The sequence below is a fragment of the Sceloporus occidentalis genome, unplaced genomic scaffold (assembly GCF_023333645.1).
Source record: "Sceloporus occidentalis isolate IW3139 unplaced genomic scaffold, rSceOcc1.0.p SCAF_4, whole genome shotgun sequence".
Taxonomy (NCBI): Eukaryota; Metazoa; Chordata; class Lepidosauria; order Squamata; family Phrynosomatidae; genus Sceloporus; species Sceloporus occidentalis.
The window spans coordinates 195603267-195624048 of record NW_028316984.1 but is presented as its reverse complement, the minus strand read 5'-3'; the positions used below and the strand labels follow the sequence as shown (position 1 = coordinate 195624048).

General features: G+C 41.3%; 1 protein-coding gene across 2 annotated transcripts in view; it reads left to right on the top strand.

Annotated features, from left to right (window-relative positions):
- The window catches only part of LOC149315237 (disheveled-associated activator of morphogenesis 1), a 254979-nt gene that overhangs the window by 183242 nt on the left and 50955 nt on the right, over positions 1 to 20782 (top strand). For both annotated transcript variants that reach the window (XM_089522803.1, XM_089522802.1), the window contains exons 5-12: positions 2701 to 2795; positions 4796 to 5129; positions 6640 to 6750; positions 8392 to 8495; positions 11156 to 11222; positions 12424 to 12541; positions 17315 to 17453; positions 19021 to 19079. In XM_089522803.1, coding sequence (XP_089378929.1) covers positions 2701 to 2795; positions 4796 to 5129; positions 6640 to 6750; positions 8392 to 8495; positions 11156 to 11222; positions 12424 to 12541; positions 17315 to 17453; positions 19021 to 19079 — 1027 coding nt within the window. The remainder of the gene's footprint in view (positions 1 to 2700; positions 2796 to 4795; positions 5130 to 6639; positions 6751 to 8391; positions 8496 to 11155; positions 11223 to 12423; positions 12542 to 17314; positions 17454 to 19020; positions 19080 to 20782) is intronic.

Here is a 20782-nt window from a genome sequence, read left to right as displayed (position 1 = left end):
AGCCACACTGCAGAATTAATGCAGTTTGACACTACTTTAACTGTCATAATTTAATAATAATAATTTGTTTTATTTATATACCGCTATTCCAAAGATCATAGCGGTGAACAACAAGTAAGCTAATTAGCAAGTAAGCAAATTTGCCCCCAACAGTCTGGGTACTCATTTTAGCGACCTCGGAAGGATGCAAGCCTGAGTCGAGCTTGGGCCCTTTTGCTGGTCTTGAACTCGCAGCCTTGTGGTTTTGAGTGAATGGCTGCAGTACAGGCATTTAACCACTGCGCCACCAGGGCTCCATACTATAGAATCCTGGGATTTGTACTTTGTTTTAGCACCAAAATACAAATCTGAGAATTCTATAGCATTGGGCCAAGGCAGTTAAAGCGGTGTCAAACTGCATTAATTTTGCTGTGTAATTGCAGCCAAAGAGAGTGTAACTTGCCCAAGATCACTTTGTAGGATTAAGTGGCTGAGCAGGAATGTGAACCCTGGTCCCCTGGAGTCCCAGAGAAATATTCAAATCAAAAGAATGACTCTCCACACATCATGCTGATTCCCAGTTACAGTAGACGCACAGAATCAGTGGGGACTTGGAAAGTGAACTCTAGTTAGGATTCAAGTTTTATTTGGGCCAACATACACTGGCCGGACTGGGTACATTGGGCCCTTAGTATCCACTGTGGTTTGGTTCCAGGATCCCCTGTAGATACGAAAATCTGTGGATGCTCAAATCCAATTATATACACTGCAGTAGTAAGATGGTGCCCTTCATTGAAAATGTCAAAATCAAGGTTTGCTTTTTGGAATTTTTTGTGGGGAGGGGGAATATTTTGAAACCATGGATGGCTGAATCCATGGATGTAGAATCTGTGAATATGGAGGGCCGACTGTAATGTGCAATTTGACCAGGCCATTTGTTGCCCTTCTTCAAGCAAAATAACTTGGGCCAACCTTGGGAAGAAAACACGTTTTGCACGTAGAAGGTCAGGAGTTACAGTATATGATGGGAACAGTTCTGTGCCTACAACCCTGGAATATTGCTTCCAGTCAAAGTAAACAACACTGGCTAGATGCTAGGCAAGCAGCACTGAACAAATAATCTGAATTGGTATAAAACAACTTTATGTCATCAGCTGAAACAGAAGAGGAAAAAACTCTTAGGGATTATAAACAAAATAGGGTAAATATTGGATGAGGAAAGAGCTAGTTAACCTTGAAAATAACAGCATAGCCAATGGTGTAGACTGCTAGAAGTAATCAAGTTTTAAAAAAAATCAGTCAAGATTCTACATCACAGTCTACATTTTGGAATTTTACCAATCTAGCTACGTTAAGAAACACAAGCAAACCCTTTTAGAGAGAGACGGCATGGTGTAGTGGTTTGAGTGTTGGAGTACGACCTGGAGATCAGGGTTCGCTTCCCATCTAGGTGACCTTGGGCAAGTCACACGCTCTCAGCCTCAGGGGAAGGCAATGGCAAACCTCCTCTGAAAAAGTAATGCCAAGAAAACCCCATAATAGGTTCAACTTAGGGTTGCCATAAGTCAGAAAGCACTTGAAGGCACACAACACTTACACAATGAATTGAGATGTGCATCCAGACAAGAGGGCTCCAAAGTGCATTTGGCATATCTGATATATACTGGGCACTGCAGTTATGCTCCAACACTTACTAGAGGGTGTCTGATGAGCACTGGGGAGCATCCCTTGTTTGCATCAGTGCCTGTTACACATTAAACTGTTTCACATTAGTCACTCCATTGCCTATCATAGCTCAGTGCACACCCATACATAATTAGCATCACAGCAATTCTGATCTCCTCACACACAAATTCCACTTACAAATATATAACTCCCACAATGAATTCCAGCCATCATTTGTAATTTAAAATGCCTGAGTACGTAGGAATGCTATTATTGGAAATGAAATGACTACTAAGTTAGTGCCAATCACTTGCCTATATAGTGGTCCCTCCACAAGTGCTGGGGTTAGGGATGAAGGATCCCTGTGAAAGTGAGAAAAACCCGCAAATTAAAAAACAACATTCTTTTTACCTAAGAGAACATCTCTCTAGAAATCTCCAACTCCTGCCAGAAGTTGATCATAGAATCATGTTGAAGAACCTACAAATTCCTGGAGAAGTGTTTTCACTAGAAACTTCTAGGTTCTCCAGCACAACTCTGTAGTCAACTTCTGGCAGAGTTGCACTGGAGAACCTACAGATTCCTAGAGAGAACATATTAATCAAAACTGCAAATAATCAAATCTGCAAAAGTCAAAGCTGCCAATATGGAGGGCCAAATGTATCTGTTGTCCCATTAGCACCTTGGCTCCAAAAAACATCATTTGGATGGTTTGACAGCCCCATAAATCAGATTTTGGGTTGTATGGAGGGCTGCTCCACTCCCCTAATTCCACTGACAGAAACAGTTAATTCAGCAAATATCTCCCTATTGGATTTAGGCCATTATCTATCTTAGGAGGATGAATATTCCTAAATTGGGATACCACAACAGAAAAGGCCCTATTCTTTGTAAATGCATAATGCATTTCTCCCACCGATAGCATTCTACGAATTGTTATATTTGTCTCTTCTCTGGAAACTGCTTGGAGTGCAGTATATTTGTGGGAAATGACATATCTAAATAAATGGATTGTGAGTAATTCATAGTTCATGTTTGTATTTTTATCTTCTACAGAGGAAATCACTGATTGCATTGGAAAAAGAAGATGAAGAGGAGAGAAACAAAACCATTGAGAGCCTGAAGACAGCACTGAGGACCAAACCTATGAGGCAAGTGGTCTTTTTGTATTTTTTGCCAATATTTAATTATATTGGCTGGCATCCCTCTAGAGTAGACCGATTCCGTCAGTTGTTGAATAGTGAGTCAACATGTAGTTCACTGATTCAGTTGGTCTACTAGTCAGGACTGTAATTATTTTTATTTGTAAGCTGCTGTGAGACAGAATATAAAATAGTAATAATAATTGTTACCAACAACCACAATTTTTTTTGGTTCTCTTTGGATCCTACATTGGGGTTTTGTAGCAAAAATATTGTCATTGTGCATTCACAAAGAATTATGCCTGAATTGTGCAGCACAGCCTTAGTATTAACAGGCAACATTTCACAGCTAAATAAAGACATCAAATGTGCCACTAAACTCACAACCAAATGCTCATGCATATCTATGAGCAATGTCACTGCATGCCAAGTCGGATTCTGCAACCTTGAATTATATGTGGCTGTTTCACTTCTACGGGGGGGGGGGGGGGGGAATAATTCATCCCTTGGTGTTGTTGGACTGTAAGTCCCAGCAACTCTAACCAGTATAGCTTATGACTAGGAATGCTGGCAGTTAGAATCCTAGAATAAAATAGAATCATAGAATTAGAAGAGCCCCCACCCAAAGAGCCCAATTATATCTGGATAGACATGCGATTCCTATCCCTGTTCTAGCCCTCCATCAGGGCTAGCCTGGAAGAAGAGACTCCTCCCTCCATAACTGTCATCCTCTGGCCTGCGAGGGAGTTGACCAGGCAGGCCCAGCTCCATCAGGGCTAGCCTGAAGAAGAGCAGCCCTCCCTCCGGTCCATCTGCCTTGGTCCAGGCCTCAGAGGGAGAGAAGAATGCTGGACCTGATCCCCTCCCCCCCTCACCATTCCCTTCTCCTTTTCTGTCGTGTCTTTTTAGATTGTAAGCCTGAGGGCAGGGAACCCTCTGTTGTAAACTGCCCGGATTCCCAGTGATTGGGTGGCATATAAATAAATCCTATTATTATTAAATTATTAAACTGCAGGAAAAGAGATTCCACCTCAACATTAGGAGGAACTTCCTGACAGTAAGGGCTGTTCGACAGTGGAACAAACTCCCTCGGAGTGTAGTGGAGTCTCCTTCCTTGGAGGTCTTCAAGCAGAGGCTGGATGGCCATCTGTCGGGGATGCTTTGATTGTGATTTCCTGCATGGCAGGGGGTTGGACTGGATGGCTCTTGTGGTCTCTTCCAACTCTATGATTCTATGATTCTATGAATAAACATGTTAAGGATTGGCAGGACTGTAACAAGAGAGGAAGGGACAAAATGAGAGCATTGCACACACATGCACACACACACATCCTGCAAATTCCTTCAGTTCCCAACTTTCTAGCATTGCAGTAACTTGAAACTTCAGTTGAGCATTTGCTTTTTTCTGTGGCTCCAGAGGCTAGAACATGAACCAATGAATTCAAATGACAAGAAAAAAGATTCCAGCTAAACATAAGAACTTTTTGACTGAAAGAGCTGTTTGACAATAGTTCCCAAACTTTGGTTATCCAGATGTTTTGGGCTTCAGCTCTCAGAAGCCCCACCACTGAAATTCTACAACCTGAAATCCAAAACCTCTGGATGACCAAAGTTTGTGAACCACTGGAATAAAGTGTTGCTCTATGTCAGAGGTAGGGTTGCCAGATGACCCTATTATAAGGGATATCACTTAGTTGAGGACCAGAACATTTGTCCCTTATAGAGCTGACAGGTGTACATTTTTTTAAGACATGCTTCTTATTTGAGGGTTGGAAAGCTTTTTCTTTTATATAGATATAATAAGATGTCCCTCTAAAATCCTCTATTTGGGCATGTGGTCCATTAAGACAGAAATATGTGTATTATGTGTATTTTTGCATACTGCCCCACTATTTGAAAACCACCTCTGTAGTCCAATGTCCAGAAGGCCCAGCATTTCCAGCCTGTTTCTCATGGCAGATACTCTTTCTGATGTATGTTTCCATATGCACTTGTATTTTTTCCTCCAGATTTGTAACCAGATTCATTGACCTGGATGGCTTGACTTGCATTTTGAACTTCCTGAAGAGCATGGACTATGAGACCTCAGAGTCTCGGATACATACCTCTCTCATTGGATGCATCAAAGCACTGATGAACAACTCTCTGGGAAGAGCTCATGTCCTCGCCCACACAGAGAGCATTAATGTAATTGCTCAGAGTCTGAGCACAGAAAACATTAAGACAAAAGTGGCAGTGCTGGAAATCATGGGCGCTGTGTGCCTGGTTCCCGGGGGCCACAAAAAGGTACTGGAGGCCATGGTGCATTACCAAAAATATGCCAGTGAAAGGACTCGATTTCAGGTATGAAGTTTCTTCTTGTCGCTTTGGTCAGTTGCAAATTCTGGGCTTCCTTTGACTTAATTGTGTTATTCATCTGTGCTTGGAAAGTGCCTTTTCTGACTTAAAAATCCCAGAATTGCCAACCAGATACTGGTTGGGGATTCTGAGACATGTAGTCCAAAATGAGTTATTTCTGTGGTCTGGGTTATTTGGATTTGGGGCTTTTTGTTTGTAATTTGATTGTAACTTGATAAGAATGAGAAGTAGACCTTGATACTGGTTTGGAGAAACTTTATTTCCCTCTCTGTAGATTATGGGGAGGCAAAGTGTGACCCTTCAAATGTTGTTGGACTACAACTTTCAGCATCCCCCACTATTGGCCATGCTGCATAAAGTTAGTGGAAGTTGCACTCTGACAACCTCTGCACTTTGCCCACCCCCATCTGGTATAGATGTATGGCGTTGTTATGCCTTTGTTGATTTTGATCTTCAAAAAGTGGTCCAAATCCTTGGAATCATTTTTAATGAGTATAATAGTGCTCTGACCTGCTTTTTCCTGGCCACCTTCAACTCTCCCTGAACACCTGTCCTGTGTCGTTAATAACATCTGTGTCCACATGGCACAATTATAGACCTTCGATCCCACTTGAATTATCATGACTCTGTTCTGTGGAATCCTGGGATTTGTAGTTTGAGGATAGAAATTAGACTGTCCCATTGAATGACAACACTAAAGGTGCACTTCCGCAGAGAATGCTAATTTCTCATCCACAAACTCCAGATCCCAGGGTTCCCTCAGAGAAAGCCATGGCATTTAAAAGGGGATCAAACTACTTTAGTTGTGTAGAGGAGATACATCCAGTAGCCTTCTTAAGTGCTAGCTTTTAACAAACATTTCTAGCTGTTCCCAGTTTAGGACTATACCTAAATGGAATCAGCCATTTAACTTAAGGTGCTGGGACAGCAGTCTCAATCGGATTTGCTTGTTGGGGGGGGGGGGGGGGGGCAGGAAGGGGAGACCAAAACCTCATGTCCAAATGTCTGATGTCCCACATCTGAGACGTCTTTTTTCTTGCTACAAATACTGTTGTATCAGAGAAGCAAAAATCTTGATGGACCACTGGAATGAGATGAAAGATTCTGCCAGTCCCTAGCCATTCGTGGAGAGCAGATTTTTATGCCTTTGCACTCATGGGTGCTGAGAGATAAAATTTGTGTATGTCTTTGTTAGCATATGTGGAATCCTGTGCCCTAGCCAAAGGATACCATGAGGCCCCAAAAGGTTGTGCATCCTTCTTCTAAAGCTATGCATAGTTGCTTCCAATCCATTTGGTGTGTGTGTGTGAGAGAGAGAGAGAGAGAGAGAGAGAGAGAGATGGTTAATTGATTCTCAACATAAAAATATCCTTAAATTATGGATGTTGGGTGGATGCAAGTAGTTTACACTGATAGTTTTACCCTCCTGCTCATCTGTATGAACTAATAATAACACAGACTTTATTAATAAAAAAATCACCCTTGCATTCTACAGACATTAATAAATGACCTGGATAGAAGTACAGGTCGATACCGGGATGAAGTGAGCCTCAAGACAGCCATCATGTCCTTTATCAATGCAGTTTTAAGCCAAGGAGCTGGCGTGGTAAGTGTGGAAACTGGAGGTATACACAATCTGGATGTAGGCTGTGCAACTGATGAGTAATTAGTCAGCAAGAATTCTGCTAAGAATTTCAGCAAGTGTCTCAAATTTTGCATTGACATTCCTTGACCCCACAAACTGCTGCACTGCAGAGCACAGTATCAAACATTATACATATGCAAGTAAGGGGCAGGTATGGAGGGTGGTGAGTAGGGCTGCTGACTCTGGTGTCAGTGGAGCAGTCAGTCCACTTGGGAGTTTAGTGCAAACTTTACAAGATGTTGAACTCTATCCCCAAAATGGATTCAACAGAGTGGAGCCATTCCTCCTCCCTACCCAGACACTGAAGTCCACCTGCTGGTCTAGGCTGAGGTCAGGCATTTGCCAGCGATACCAAGAGCAGCAAATAGCTCAGTCCAACCACTCATTTTTCTCCCTTGAGAAAGTTGGAAGCTGTTCTTGAGAAGTGATTTGTACACCTCAGGTCTGGAGGGAGACCCAGTGAAGGTACTTTGCCAGAAGATCCCTCAATTTCGTCAGGACAGTATTTTGAAACTAAAAGGGAGCCAGGATACATCAGGGCCTCATGGGATTTTGTTTTCCACACACTTCTTTGTGTGTCAAGTACAAGGCATGCATACAGCCTCCTCTTCCTCCTTCAAGAAAAATGAGGAAGCTCTCAGTGTAAGGGCATTTTGTGCCTCTCCTCACTAAAGGTGTGTTGCATGGTGAGAGTGAGAATGTAAAAACCTGTTTATACGATACAGTGATATTAGGAAACATGACGTTCAAAGCCCTTTGCTGTGTGGTGTTCTTCACACATTCCATAATATCAAAAGCCCTTGCTGGGTTGATATGTCAGCAGCAGAACTAAGTTCAAGCCAGATAACCCCCAGTCTTTCAATTTACTGTTGTCACCATTAAGGCTTTTTATGATGCCTACAGTAGAGTTTTCTCACTGGTAGAACACAGAGGATTTCTCAAGCCATCCTTTTTTCTTTTTTCTTTTTTTTTTTTGTCTTGGTTCTGGGGTTTCAACAGAACCAGGCATCAAAGAAGCAGGCACCTGATGCTTGGTAGAAACCATCTCTACCAGGAGATGTGTGCTGGGCAGCCAGGCACAATATCACAGACAGACTGTTTTGTGCCTCTGAACTTAAATAAGATCTTGGTCTAAGTTTCTGTGTTCACCCCATACCCTAGCATTGGTTGCATAAACAAACAAAAACAAACAACTTCATTTATATACCACTTCATACTGAACTAACAGTGTCTAAGCGGTTTACAACTGTAAGCTAATTGCTCCCAACAAGCTGGGTACTCATAAGCTTCAATACCCTGTTTTGAGGAACTATTCTATATTTGTAAATTAATGAAGGAACATCATGCATTGTAGGGCGGAGGCAAGAACTGCTAGTGAAAAGAGGAAGATGCCCAGTATGCCCCTTCCCTGCCTAAATCCTAGCAGTCTTGTTTCATCTCCTAGCCCATTACTCTACTGTAACCACAAGAACTGAGATATCGCTTAGGAACTTTTCCCCATACTTGTGCCATTCCTTGAAATATAAAATAATCTAAAAGGTTGTTCTTCTAGAGGAAAAAATCTCTGAAATATTTCCTCTCCCACCCTTTCCTCTTTTCCAGGAAAGTCTGGACTTCAGACTCCATCTTAGATACGAATTCCTCATGCTTGGAATTCAACCTGTAATTGACAAACTAAGAGAGCATGAAAATTCTACGTTAGATAGGTAAGATTCTTGGGTTGATAAGAACTGTCTTGTGTGCAGTGGTGTTCTTTTTATGCCTTTTCCTTTCCCGCTCCCTACTTAACTTTCCCTGGATTTTGTGCATATTGAAAACAAAACCCAACAAAACAAGTATTTTCATGAAACTTGACTTAACAGCTGCAGCATCCCCATTATGCATGATTACTTCAATGCAGCCTGAAACTCACCAATAGGAATCTAAGGGTGCTTGTTAGTCATGTTGATGTTTTACAAAATGCTTTCTAATCTCTAACTTTCCTCCTCAAGCCACATCACTTACAAAAGAAATATAGTTGTTAATTTGCTGGTAATAATTAGCACCCGCAGTTTGGGACGCCACACAGTTCTTTGCCACTAGCCTTACTAGATAAAGGAATTGGACAAAAAAAGAAGAAACTGGCAATTGACAGGGAAACTGCAAATGTGGGAGCTAGATGTAAGCAAGGTTAAGTTGGTTGAGACCAATTTCATGGAGAAGTGAACCTTTAGAAGGTGCTTGGAGGATGAGACAGATGTGGCTTGATGAACAAGGGTATAAGAAATGACCTGGCCTTTCAGAGGGTTCCTTCAGACACAATAGATATGTTGTAATATTTTTGATGTCATTCTCTGACTTCGTGTATGTGTGTGTTTTAAATAGTCAAACCATGCTTCTCTTGTCCCAAATTATTTTCTGGCAATTCCTGGCACCCGTTGCAACATTTTATTTCTACCCTCAAGGTATTTTTCTTTTTAATTCTGAGACGCGTGTATGTTGTTTGCCTTCAAGTCATTTCTGACTTATGGTCACCCTAAGATGAACCTATTCTTGGCAAGTTTCATCAGAGGGGGTTTGCCATTGCCTTCCTCCTAGGCTGACAGACTGTGAGTTGCCCAAGGTCACCCAGTGGGTTTGCATGACCGAGCGGGAATTGGAACCCTGCTCTCCAGTCATAGTCCAGTGTAGTGGTCCCCCCACTGTGCCCTTTAACAGATTTTGGATTTCAGCTCCCAGAAGCCTCAGCCATGTTGGCCAATAATCTGGGATTCTGGGAGCTAAAGTCCAAAATCCCTTAAAGGGCACAGTTTGGGGACCACTGATCCAGTGCTCAAACTACTATGCCACACTGGCTCATACTGAAACATGCCAGTGTGTCCCATGCCTTATTTCTTTATCTCCCTTTAAATTTAGAGTTACCATGCATCAGATGGGCATCAGACTATAACACTATGAAAAAAGAATTAATTCAGAAAGGAGAAAATTTGCTTTTCACGCCATAGGGCCAGGAGTCAGGATACATCTCAATTGTCTTTTGAAGTCATTTTGGACTTATGGTAAACCTAAGGCAAACTCACACTTCTTTAGAGCAATCTGGAAAAGCCTAGAGAATCATAATGGCTTAGACCAGAAATGGGAAACCATGGAAAACTAAGGAGGCTACATTAGCTTTGTAGAAGACCTTGGTGGACCACAGCTTTCTACTACACTGCCCTCCTCCTGCAAAAAAACAAAATAAAACAAGTTTTGCAAATTGCAAAAAAATATATTTGTTTTTTCCCACAACCCTCTAGCATTTCCACCATATTTTGAGACCTTCGCTGGTCATGTTAGGCCCATGGGAGACCTTTTTTTAACAACAGGAAGTTTTCATAAAGGGAATTCCTGGATTTAAATTGCCCCAGAGGAACTGCAAAATGTGGTGGATGTGCCCCATGCTTCCAGAAGAAAGTTTAGAGCATTTCAGAGACAAAAAAAAAACTTTTTTGAAAAATTTAGCATATTTATTTAACTCTTGGGAGCCCCAGGAGGACTTCAGACTTGGCGAAACTAGCACATCTTTACCTGGGCTTATAGGGTTGTGTGATTGCAGAAGATCAAAAGAGGCAATTTGTTTTGCCCCGGGGCATTCTAGGGGCCACATAGTTTGCCAAAAATATGCCCCTAAAACTAAGAAGATAGAAACTGGTTTTTAATAAATGGGCAGGGTTTTTTTATTATTATTATTTTAACAGCAAAGTGAGAGTTGCCACCTGTTTGAAAGATGAATTGCATTTGCAACTCTTAAAGGTTTCCAGGAGGAGCATTTCATCCTTTGGAGGGATTATAAAAAAGGGCAATCTGGGGAATTTGAAGGGGTTGTGGGTCATGAGACAAGTCCTTGAGGACCTACATGAGGCCCTGGGAATACTTTGCGGCTCTCCAGTTTTAAATGGTCCAGCCATTTGGGCAGGAGCAATCATATGGGTCTTGACCATGGAGTGAGCAAGCTTCTGTGAAGTAGAAAGATGTCAGATCTACAAAAAGTATCCACATGATGAGTTCCTAACTGTGTGGCTAGGTCCTAGCAGTGCAGACAACCACTTATGAAAAAGCAGCTTCCTTGTGGCTCCCATGGTGGACCAAAGATACCTTCTTGACTTGACATTTCCTATGTTTAAATTGGAGATCAGAGACTGCAGAGTTGGTAAGAGGATGAATTTCCTTGACTTTTCATCCTTCTGAATGACATGTAAGGAAATGGCTTAGTTGCTTCAAAAATTCCTAAGTAGCAATATAACCATTTTCTCTCTTTTTTTTGCATATGTTCACTAAAGTTGTTCCCATAAACCATTCCAATAAATATGTTTCTAGATGGCTCTTTTTGTCTTTTCCCTCTTTACAGACACTTAGACTTTTTTGAAATGCTCAGAAATGAAGATGAATTGGAGTTTGCCAAAAGATTTGAATTGGTATGTATGTTGAACTCCTAACTTTTCTTGGGCTATTTTTCTCCCATTTGGGCTCGTCACCCAAACAGATAAATCACTCTGCTCAAGGGATGGATAACACGTAGCCTTCCAGATGTGGTTAGACAGCAGCTTCGTCTTTCTTTGCCATTGGACATACTGGCAAGTGCTTTTAGGAATTCTTGGGTGCTCACAGAAACTTGTCTGGAACATTCACATGTCAAAAACAACATCTTGCCAAGTATTTTACCTTTTCCAGAACTTACAAAGTTACTTTTTTAAAAGTAATTACTTTTTATGTACTTTGTTACATAACTCACTACATACACACAACACAGTTTATTAGTGTGGAATCCCCCCTCCCCATTTTTTAAAAAAGGATTTCATCACACTGCTGGTTCCTTCTCTGTACCCTACCATAAAAACCATTAGAATTTATAAGAGAGACATAAAAATTCTGCTTAGATCGAAAAATTCTACTTAAACTGCCTCTTAACTTAACAAAGTAACTCAGAGGCTCAATAGACCACCCCAAAGCCTGAATGGGGCTGCGGCAACCTCACGCCGCAGCCCCAATCCAGCCTTTCAACAGTGCAAAAAGGAGCCGCAAAAAGCAGCTCCTTTTTGCGCCCTCAAAAAGGGTGCCATAGCCGCAGTGGCACGGCTATATGGCTCTCCTTCAGCACTGCGTCATATGGATGCAGTGCCAAAGGAGTGTCATGATGCCCTGGGGGCAGAGTCAGGACGTGCTTCATCTGGATGCGATGCCCCGACTCTGCCCCCAGGCCGGCCTTTTAGGCTGGTCTATACAGGGCCTTAATGATGTAGTGAAAAAGTAATTTAACAAAGGTTCTATGAAAAATTTAAACTTTTCCTCCCACAAAAAAGAAGTATCACCATTTCTAGATCTATTCTTTATTCAGTTATTTTTTAATATTTCTGTTATTTTTGACTATTTTCATCTACTTCTTGTGCCCTCTCCAAATATACCAAACTGCAGGTAAGTCAATAACTTACAACTCACTACATCCAAACTCTGGGTCTGCCTACACACCACATAATAATGTGCACAAAGTCAGTTGTGGAGCAATTGTAATTACCACTGGCAACTTCTAACTGTCTGTGGGAATTTTAAGCACTAATTCTGTATGGAAACATCTCAGTTTAATTTCAACTGTGTTTTCCTCCCATCACAACAATGCAGGTCCATATAGATACGAAAAGTGCAACCCAGATGTTCGAGCTCACAAGAAAAAGGCTGACTCATTCAGAAGCCTACCCGCACTTTATGTCTATCCTTCACCACTGTCTCCAAATGCCTTGTGAGTGAATATATCTTTTCTATCTATACTCATAGCTGAGGTTTTGGAACTAAGAACAGTGCCAGGCTGCTAAACTCTCAATTCCTTTGGGTGAAGCCGAAAATGCTGTTGCTGTGATATGCTCTGTAGGGATTATGACAATGGATTTCTTAAAACTTTGATATTATCCCAAACAGTTTATTTGGATTTTATGCTTTGCTTTGCAGAAAACCTTTTGTGTATTTTGAGATAGTGTGTGTATGTAACTTTTTTTATAAAACATATTTATTACTCATGAAAAAGAACAGTTTGGGATCTTGCTTTTTTTCTTCTTCTTAATATCTCTCCCCCACCCCAATTACTTCTTCATTCTGAATTTTCTTTACTTTCATTTACATTTTAGGATTCCCCTCTACTTCTGTGTACCAGTGTGCTGGCTGTTTTTATATATTAGGAATGGGGCTCCATGCTCCATTTGGAGAAGGAAATGCTCCCACCAAAAGAAGGGGTGGACCCAATTTGTGTTCATGTTCTCTTCCAAGTGCGCTTCCCATCCTCTTGTGCTTCCTTTCCCCTTGTGCTATTTTTTATTATTTCCTGGAGCATCCTACAACTCCCAAAGCTGATTTCCAGAGGGCTACCTAAAGGAAGGGGAAGGAACCACTGAAATATGTCCTCCACTTCTACTGTTGTGAGTGAAGTCCCACTTTCAGGAACTCTGGATCCAAGCTACTGACTTTCCTGCAATAAAGGAGAAAACTTGGAACAATTATGTAGAATCATAGAGTTGGAAGAGACCACAAAGGCCATCCAGTCCAAACTCCTGCCATGCAGGAATACACAAAGCACTCCTGACAGATGACTATCCATTTGTCCATTCATCTATTTGTCATGTTTGAAAGCCTCCAAAGAAAGAGTCTGCACCGCACTTTGAGGCAGCATCTTCCACTGTCAAACAGCTCTTACCATGAGGAAGTTCTGCCTATTGTTGAGGTGGAGTCTCTTTTCCTGTAGTTTGAATCCATTGTTCCAGGTCCTGTTCTCTGGAGCAGCATAAAACAAGCTTTCTCTATCTTCAGTATGACATCTCTTCAAATACATAAACAGGGCTCCAGATCCTGTTCTCTGGAGCAGCAGAACACAAGCTTGCTCTATCTTCAATATGACATCTCTTCAAATCTGTAAACAGGGCTATCATGTCACCCCCTTCCCCAGGCTGAACATACCCAGGTCCCTAAGCTACTCCTCATAGGGCATGGTAGTTTCCAGACTTTTCACCATTTTGGTTGCCCTCCTCTGAACATGTTCCAGCTTGTCAATATCCCTCTTTAATTGTGATGTCCATAAATGGACACAATATTCCAATTGAGGTACTGTATGACCAAAGCAGAATAGAATGGTATTATTACTACCGATGATCTAGACACCAAACTCTTATTGATGCAACCTAGGATCATATTGGCTCTTTTAGCTGCTTTATCACATGTTGACCCATGTTCAGCTTGTGGTCTACTAACACTCCCAGCCCCCTTGCATATGTACTGTTGTCAAGCCAGGTGTCCCCCATCCTATATATGAGGTTTTCATTTTTTTTCCCTGCCTAAGTGTAGTACCTTACATTTCTGTTTGTTGAAATTCATTTTGTTAGTTTTGGCCCAACTTTCTAATCTGTTAAGGTCATTTTGAATTCTGATCCTGTCTTCTGGGGTATTAGCTACCCCTTCTAATTTGGTGTCATCTGCAAATTTGATAAGCATGCCCTCTCTTCTTTAACTCAAGTAATTGATAATTACTCTCTTCAAGAATACAGCTAGTATCTTATTTCAAGTTAAGGATTTCTTTCCTGACCTAAACAATGTGTGCAGCACCCTCAGACCATCCAAGTTGTATGCTTTCATTACCTACTGACATTGCAATCACCTGTGCAAAAGGCTTTTCCTCCATTGTCTCCAATTCTTATAGTGCTTTAGTAGAAGGCTTACGCCTATTTAAGCCTATTATCTGATTCCTTCACCAGTCTTTGGATCAAAGGGTAACCTTATGGACTCTTGTTTCTCTAAATTGTTTCAGCTGTCATTTATGACTTCAGAACTGTCTTGCGAAAACATTATATTTGAGAAAGTCCTCATGTTGATCCCATAATTCCCCTGCACTTGATGGTTGCTCAAATGCGCAGATGTATATAAACGTCTTCCTTAATTGGAAAGGCATTTTGAGAAGTGCCAAGTCCTCTTCCCTCTCAGAGTCTTCTGCAGAGAAGTCCCTGAAGTGTTGCTTTCTTAAATATTTCACATAGCTGACAATAGGTTTTGAATGATTTTGCATTCTTGCACGATTCCACTATTTGTAAATGCAGCATCCACTGAAATCATTCAGTTTCATATTGCAAATGCTGATCTAAATTCGCTTATTGGTCCTGATAAGAGTGAGCCATTGAATCCATAAAAATTTAGTAAGTGAACAGTTTGTTAATTCCCATTGATTTAATGGCTCTAATGTTGTTGCAACTCACAGTTGGATTTTAGCCATAGAATCCATCCCTCCAAATATTTTGTCCTATCTTTTCCCTCCTCCACCCTGCCTTTTTGGGGAAGTGGCCTGCCTCATTCCATTTTTAATCGCTAAGCATTTATGAGTACAGATAATCTCTTGGAATGCCATAGCTGTCTTCTAATCCCATGTCCTTTTCTGTCTTTGACCTGCCCGTGCCATTTTATTGGAACGTTCTGAGCAAGGATGTTAATGTGGTTTCGCTTTGACAGAGTTCTGTTTCTTTTCACTGGAAAATGTGCAGGAAGCCTGGCTCTGTGATTTATCATGCAGAAAGTATTTTGATATTCTACAAACAGCTTCAGCAAGCCCAGTGTGTATGTTGCGTTACCACAGTGTGGAATAGTACTCTTCACAGTTAGAAGTGAAATTTGCCCCTTGGAAGCACAACCTGGGCAAATATTTAACTAAAGAAATACTTGAACAAGACTCTGCTGTGTATTTTAGGTGCCACCCTCTCTGACCACCATTTTCTGTAGGAATGCGTGGCTACTCTTCTGATCCTGTTTTGGTGCCCAACACATTTGAGCTTCTATCTTCCTAACAGTGGGAGTGATAACTGATAACAACATCCCCTCTATTTAGAAAACCATTTTACCACTCAAATTCTTTGGCCAGACTCTAATAGCTAATACCCCCTAGAACAGACCATTTGAATCAATTGTTGTTGTTGTAAAGTGCCTTGTTGTTTTTGTTGTATATCTTCAAGTCATTTCTGACCTATGATGACCCTAAGGTGAACCTATCATGAGGTTTTCCTGGCAAGTTTCTTCAGAGGCCAGTCACTGAGGCAGAGAGAGTATGACTTGCCCAAGGTCACATAGTGGGTTTACATAATTCAAATCCTGGGCTCCAGAGTCATAATCCAAAGCTTAAACACTATACCATGCTGGCTCTTGAGTGTATTATGAACTAGTCAATGTGCCTCCTTGTCAACTTGAAGTTATGGTCACTCTGTTGTAGGGTTTTCTTGGCACAATTTCTTCATAGGATGTCTGCCATTGCTTTCCTCTGAGGTTGGGGGGGGGGGGGGGCACGACTGGCCCAGGGTCACCGAGGGGATTCCCATGGCTGAGCAAGGGATTTGAACTCTGGTCTCTTGCAATTGTAGATAACACTCAGATAACTATAGGGCTCAACAGATTGCCCTTAAGGCATGGCCTGCAGCCGCCCTTTTTAGCACCGGATTGGGGCCACAGCAACTGTGGCCTTGATCTCACCTTTCTGTACCACAGAAAGGGTGCTGTAGCTGCCTGCACTGTGACTTTTTGGTGCTCCTTTGGCTCTGCGTCATCTAGATGCAGCACCAGAGGAGCACTGTGACTCTGCCCACGCACAGCGTCATGTCGGCCTGGGGATGGAGTCGGGGCATGCATTGTATGGATGCCACACCCTGACTCGGCCCCCAGGCCGGCCTGTAATGCGGGCTCCATATTGAATCAATTGCTGAATAGTAAACCAGCATCTCTGTAAATACCATTGATACAGTGGCTCTACTCTAGTTGGAGACTAGCAAGTGGATGTAGGGCTCTTTTCACAATGCATTCCTCCCATGGGCTAATGGTTCTCTTGTCTTTTCTGTCTTTGGGACAGTTGCACCATCATCACAAAGGCCCAAAACACACTGCAGAAATAACCCAGTTTGAGACCGCTTTAACTTTCCAGGCTCACTGCTAGGGAATCCTGGAAACTATAGTTTATTCTGGCACCGGAGCTCTCTGACAGAGAAGGTTAAATGCCTCACAAAACTACAGTTGCCAGAATTCCCTAGCAATGAGCCAGGGCAGTTAAAATGGTCTCAAACTGGATTATTTCTGCAGTGTGTTTTGGACCAAAGAGAGCTGGGTAATGAGTGAGGTAGTCTTTGAATATGATATATACATATGAAATATGTATGTCAAAATAAGAGCAGTGTCCCCTATTAAGAATTTTTTCCTCCCCAACATTTTGCTTCAGTGCCCAAATCTTTAGCATTGCAGAAGTGAAAACTTCAACATCTGTTTGCTATGCTAGAAATTTTGGGATGAAAAGAAAATTTCATGGGGGGACAGACTTCTCATGCAGATGAACAACGGCCTCATTTGCCCCCCCCCCCCCAGCTATAACTACAGCCTCTGTGTGTCTGTGTGTACTCACAACACACAATTTGTTTTATGCAACTGTTTTTTAATCATTATCTCCCCCCCCCCCCCCACACACACACACACTATTTATCACTGTCTTTTTTCTTCTTCTCCTTTTTAGATAAGAGAAATGGCAACACAGTTCAGTACTGGTTACTGCTGGACCGTATAATACAACAAATAGTTATTCAGAATGACAAAGGGCAGGATCCAGACTCCACACCATTGGAAAACTTTAACATTAAAAATGTTGTCCGAATGTAAGATCTCTAAAATACTTTTTAAATTGCTAAAACTGGAAAATATTTTCCTCAGTATGTTTGGTCTTTTGTTATTTTATTATTTTTTGTTTAATATTATTTTTTCATTTTGTGGTTTGATTTTTATGTTTTGTTTTGCTCCACTCCCATGCAACAGGGAAATAATTTTCTAATTTGTTGAATGGAAACAGGGCAGTTATGCTGAATCAATTTACCTTTTCTTACCCCTTGAGAAAAGTGAATGTCTCTCCCTGATTATTACTAATATAAGTTGTATTTTGATACTAGCTTCCCATTGTCTTGATTGAGTTACACAAAATCCTGCAACAGTGGGCAACTATGGCATGGTCTTCTGGAAACTATCAATTCATTCTCCCCCCCCCCCTCCTTTATTTTTTGGAGATGCCAGGAAAAGGGTGGTCCAGGGAGTCTAAAGGAGTCAAGGATTGCCAAAACAAAAGTTTTGGGGGTCTGTTTTGGTGCCAGCACTACATTTTGCCAACTTCTGGCATACAGCTAAGAACATATGGAGGGCATGACCCATCAAAAGCTGCTCTGGTACACCATTATGTTTTCCACAGAGGTCACTGTGACACCTCCTAGAAGACTACAAGGCAAGATGAAGTCAGTATGTGCCGTGTTCTTCACAATGGTACTCTTGAACAAGTAGAATTCAGTGGCATACTGCCTCCAAACACTGACATTCTGTTTCATGGTTATGGCCTATGGTTGCTGAAAGGCCACACATTTTGTCTAATTTCTTTTTTGATGCCATTTAAATTAGAAGTTAGCTCTGTTTCCTCCAATCGATTGATCAATAGATAGATAGATAGATAGATTTAATTCCCAAAGTTATTTCTGCATTGTTCTCTAGGATCATGGAAATATCTTTAGGAAAGGAAGGTACTGTTTTTCTCCCCTTCCCTTCCATCAGTCATGGCATTAACCAGCCAAACAAATTGCACAACATACTTCTAGTCAAATGGTATACTTGCCGTCTTGAACCTGTCTTGAAAGGTTTTCACACTGTCTATTTCCCAGCATTTCATGGCTGATCCTTTCACACCTGAATGAGTGTTATTTGTGAACATTATGTAGCAGCGATACCCAGCTTTGGTCCTCCAGAAGATTTGGACTTCAGCTACCATAATTCCTGATTGTTGGCCAAGTTGGCTGAGGCTTCTGAGAGTTGAGGTCCAAAACACCTGGAGGACTAAAATTTGGGAATTGGTGCTCTATAGCATTCAAGTATTTCCATCAGTGGCTACACACCGTGTGGTGATGACAATCTCTTCCTAACCTCTCTTCTGAGAGAAGAGCTTTCCATAGAAAAGTCTGGGAATGGTTATTGAATCCAAGCATCATGAATAGCTTTCAAGGTGGTGACATATGAACCAAAAACACCCCACAGTTACCATTGTAAAACATTTTGTGGGAGGCAGATGAGTTAATTAAACAAATAGATATGGATACTAATCTTCTGGGATTTCCTAATCCTTATTTTGGGGTCTTGCTAAGTGTGCAGTGTTTATTGTTTTCCTGAGGGATTGCACTCTCTTCTTTCTAGGTTGGTTAATGAAAATGAAGTGAAACAATGGAAAGAACAAGCAGAAAAAATGAGGAAAGGTGAGTGGAGAAAATTAATTTTCTTGTGTTTTGTAGAGGTCTATGCCTGGGATTAGGATCAGTACAAAGACACTAGAGTAGACAGGTAAACATGACATTTATGTGGCTTCATACATAGGAAAAAAGTGGCCACCAGGCAATGATAGAGCAAATGTTTTTCTTAAGGTGTAATGTTAAAAGAAGATTGGATAGGTAAGGCTGGGCAAAATCTCTTTCTGAAGGCTTTTAGAGACTGTGGCTGCATCCATACTGCAGAAATAATCCAGGTTGACACCATTTTAACTGCAGTGACTCTATGCTATGGAATTCTGGGGACTAGTTTTGTGAGCCTTCTCTTGTCAGAGCGCTCTGGTGCTACAACAAACTACTGTTCCCTGAATCCCATAGCATTGAACCATGGTAGTTAAAGTGGAGATGCAGCCTCAATAGTTAGATTATTATAGTTTATTTTTATAAATAAACTATTTATTTATCCAATTAAAAATCAGATAGTTGATGTTGTTTTTAATTGTTGCCTGCTTATTTTAACCAATTCTATTTTATATTATTACCTATTGTTTTATACATATTTTGTAGATTGTACGCCATTGACAAGTTTCATTTCTATTGATTTGATAATTTGCATGTACAGTACTGTGTACATTTACAGTGCTATAATAATAATAATAATAATAATAATAATAATAATAATTGGTGTACTTAGTTTAAGGCGATGGGTTCCATATTATGGCTGTGTCAAGAAATGATGTCATAGAGGTGGAACTCTCGGAACCTGACCCAATCCTAGCTTCATGGACAGGAAGTACCACAGATTAGTGGATCGATGTGAATTCTGAGGATTGTTGTAAGATGGTAGAGATAGTGATGACATGTGGCCTAAATGCTGGGACAAAGAAGGTGGGAAGACAGAAACTCTGAGGTGGCGATGGGGGGGGGGGTGCATTTTGTTAATTGAGGAAGTATTACACATTGGCTTTAGTCCAACTTCTGCACTTGTACAGTCTTGACATCCTTTATCATTCTTTGGTGGAACGTATGCTTTTTGTTGAGGGGAAGTGCGAGAAAATCACGTTTTTAAAAACTTGCTGAGATAATTCTTACTAGGAAAAGAGTGACTTGCGGGAGCAGAAGCAAGAGCAGTAAGATACACCAAAACTTTCTCTTTACCTTTCTGATGCAATTGCATTCCTCTGATTATGCAGTTGCGCTCCTCTGAATCAGTGGTTCCCAAACCTTGGTCCTCCAGAGGTTTTGAACTTCAGCTCCCAGAATTCCTGGTTGTTAACCAAGTTGGATGGGGCATCTGGGATTTGAAGTCCAAAACACTTGAAGGACCAAAGTTCAGGGATTACTGCAGTCTGAATTATCCTTCCCAATATAGCACAGATGAAGAACCTGTGATTCTCTAGATGTTGTTGAACTCCACTCCCTACCAGGTCAAGCTAGCCTATCCAGTCCTAAGGTACAATGGGAATGGTGATAACAGGTGCATAGACTGGAAATGTTGCTTCTTTGGACTACAGCTCTCAGAATCCCGTAGCCAGAATGGCCAGTGGCCGTTCTAGCTGGCAAATTATATAGGTGTTGTACCTAGTTCAAAAAGGAACTTTTTCAAGCTCTGAGTACTGGTAACAGGTCAGAGATTCGCCACCTGTGCTGTGGAGGAATAAAAACAGTCTACATGTGTGGTGGTTGTGGGGTCA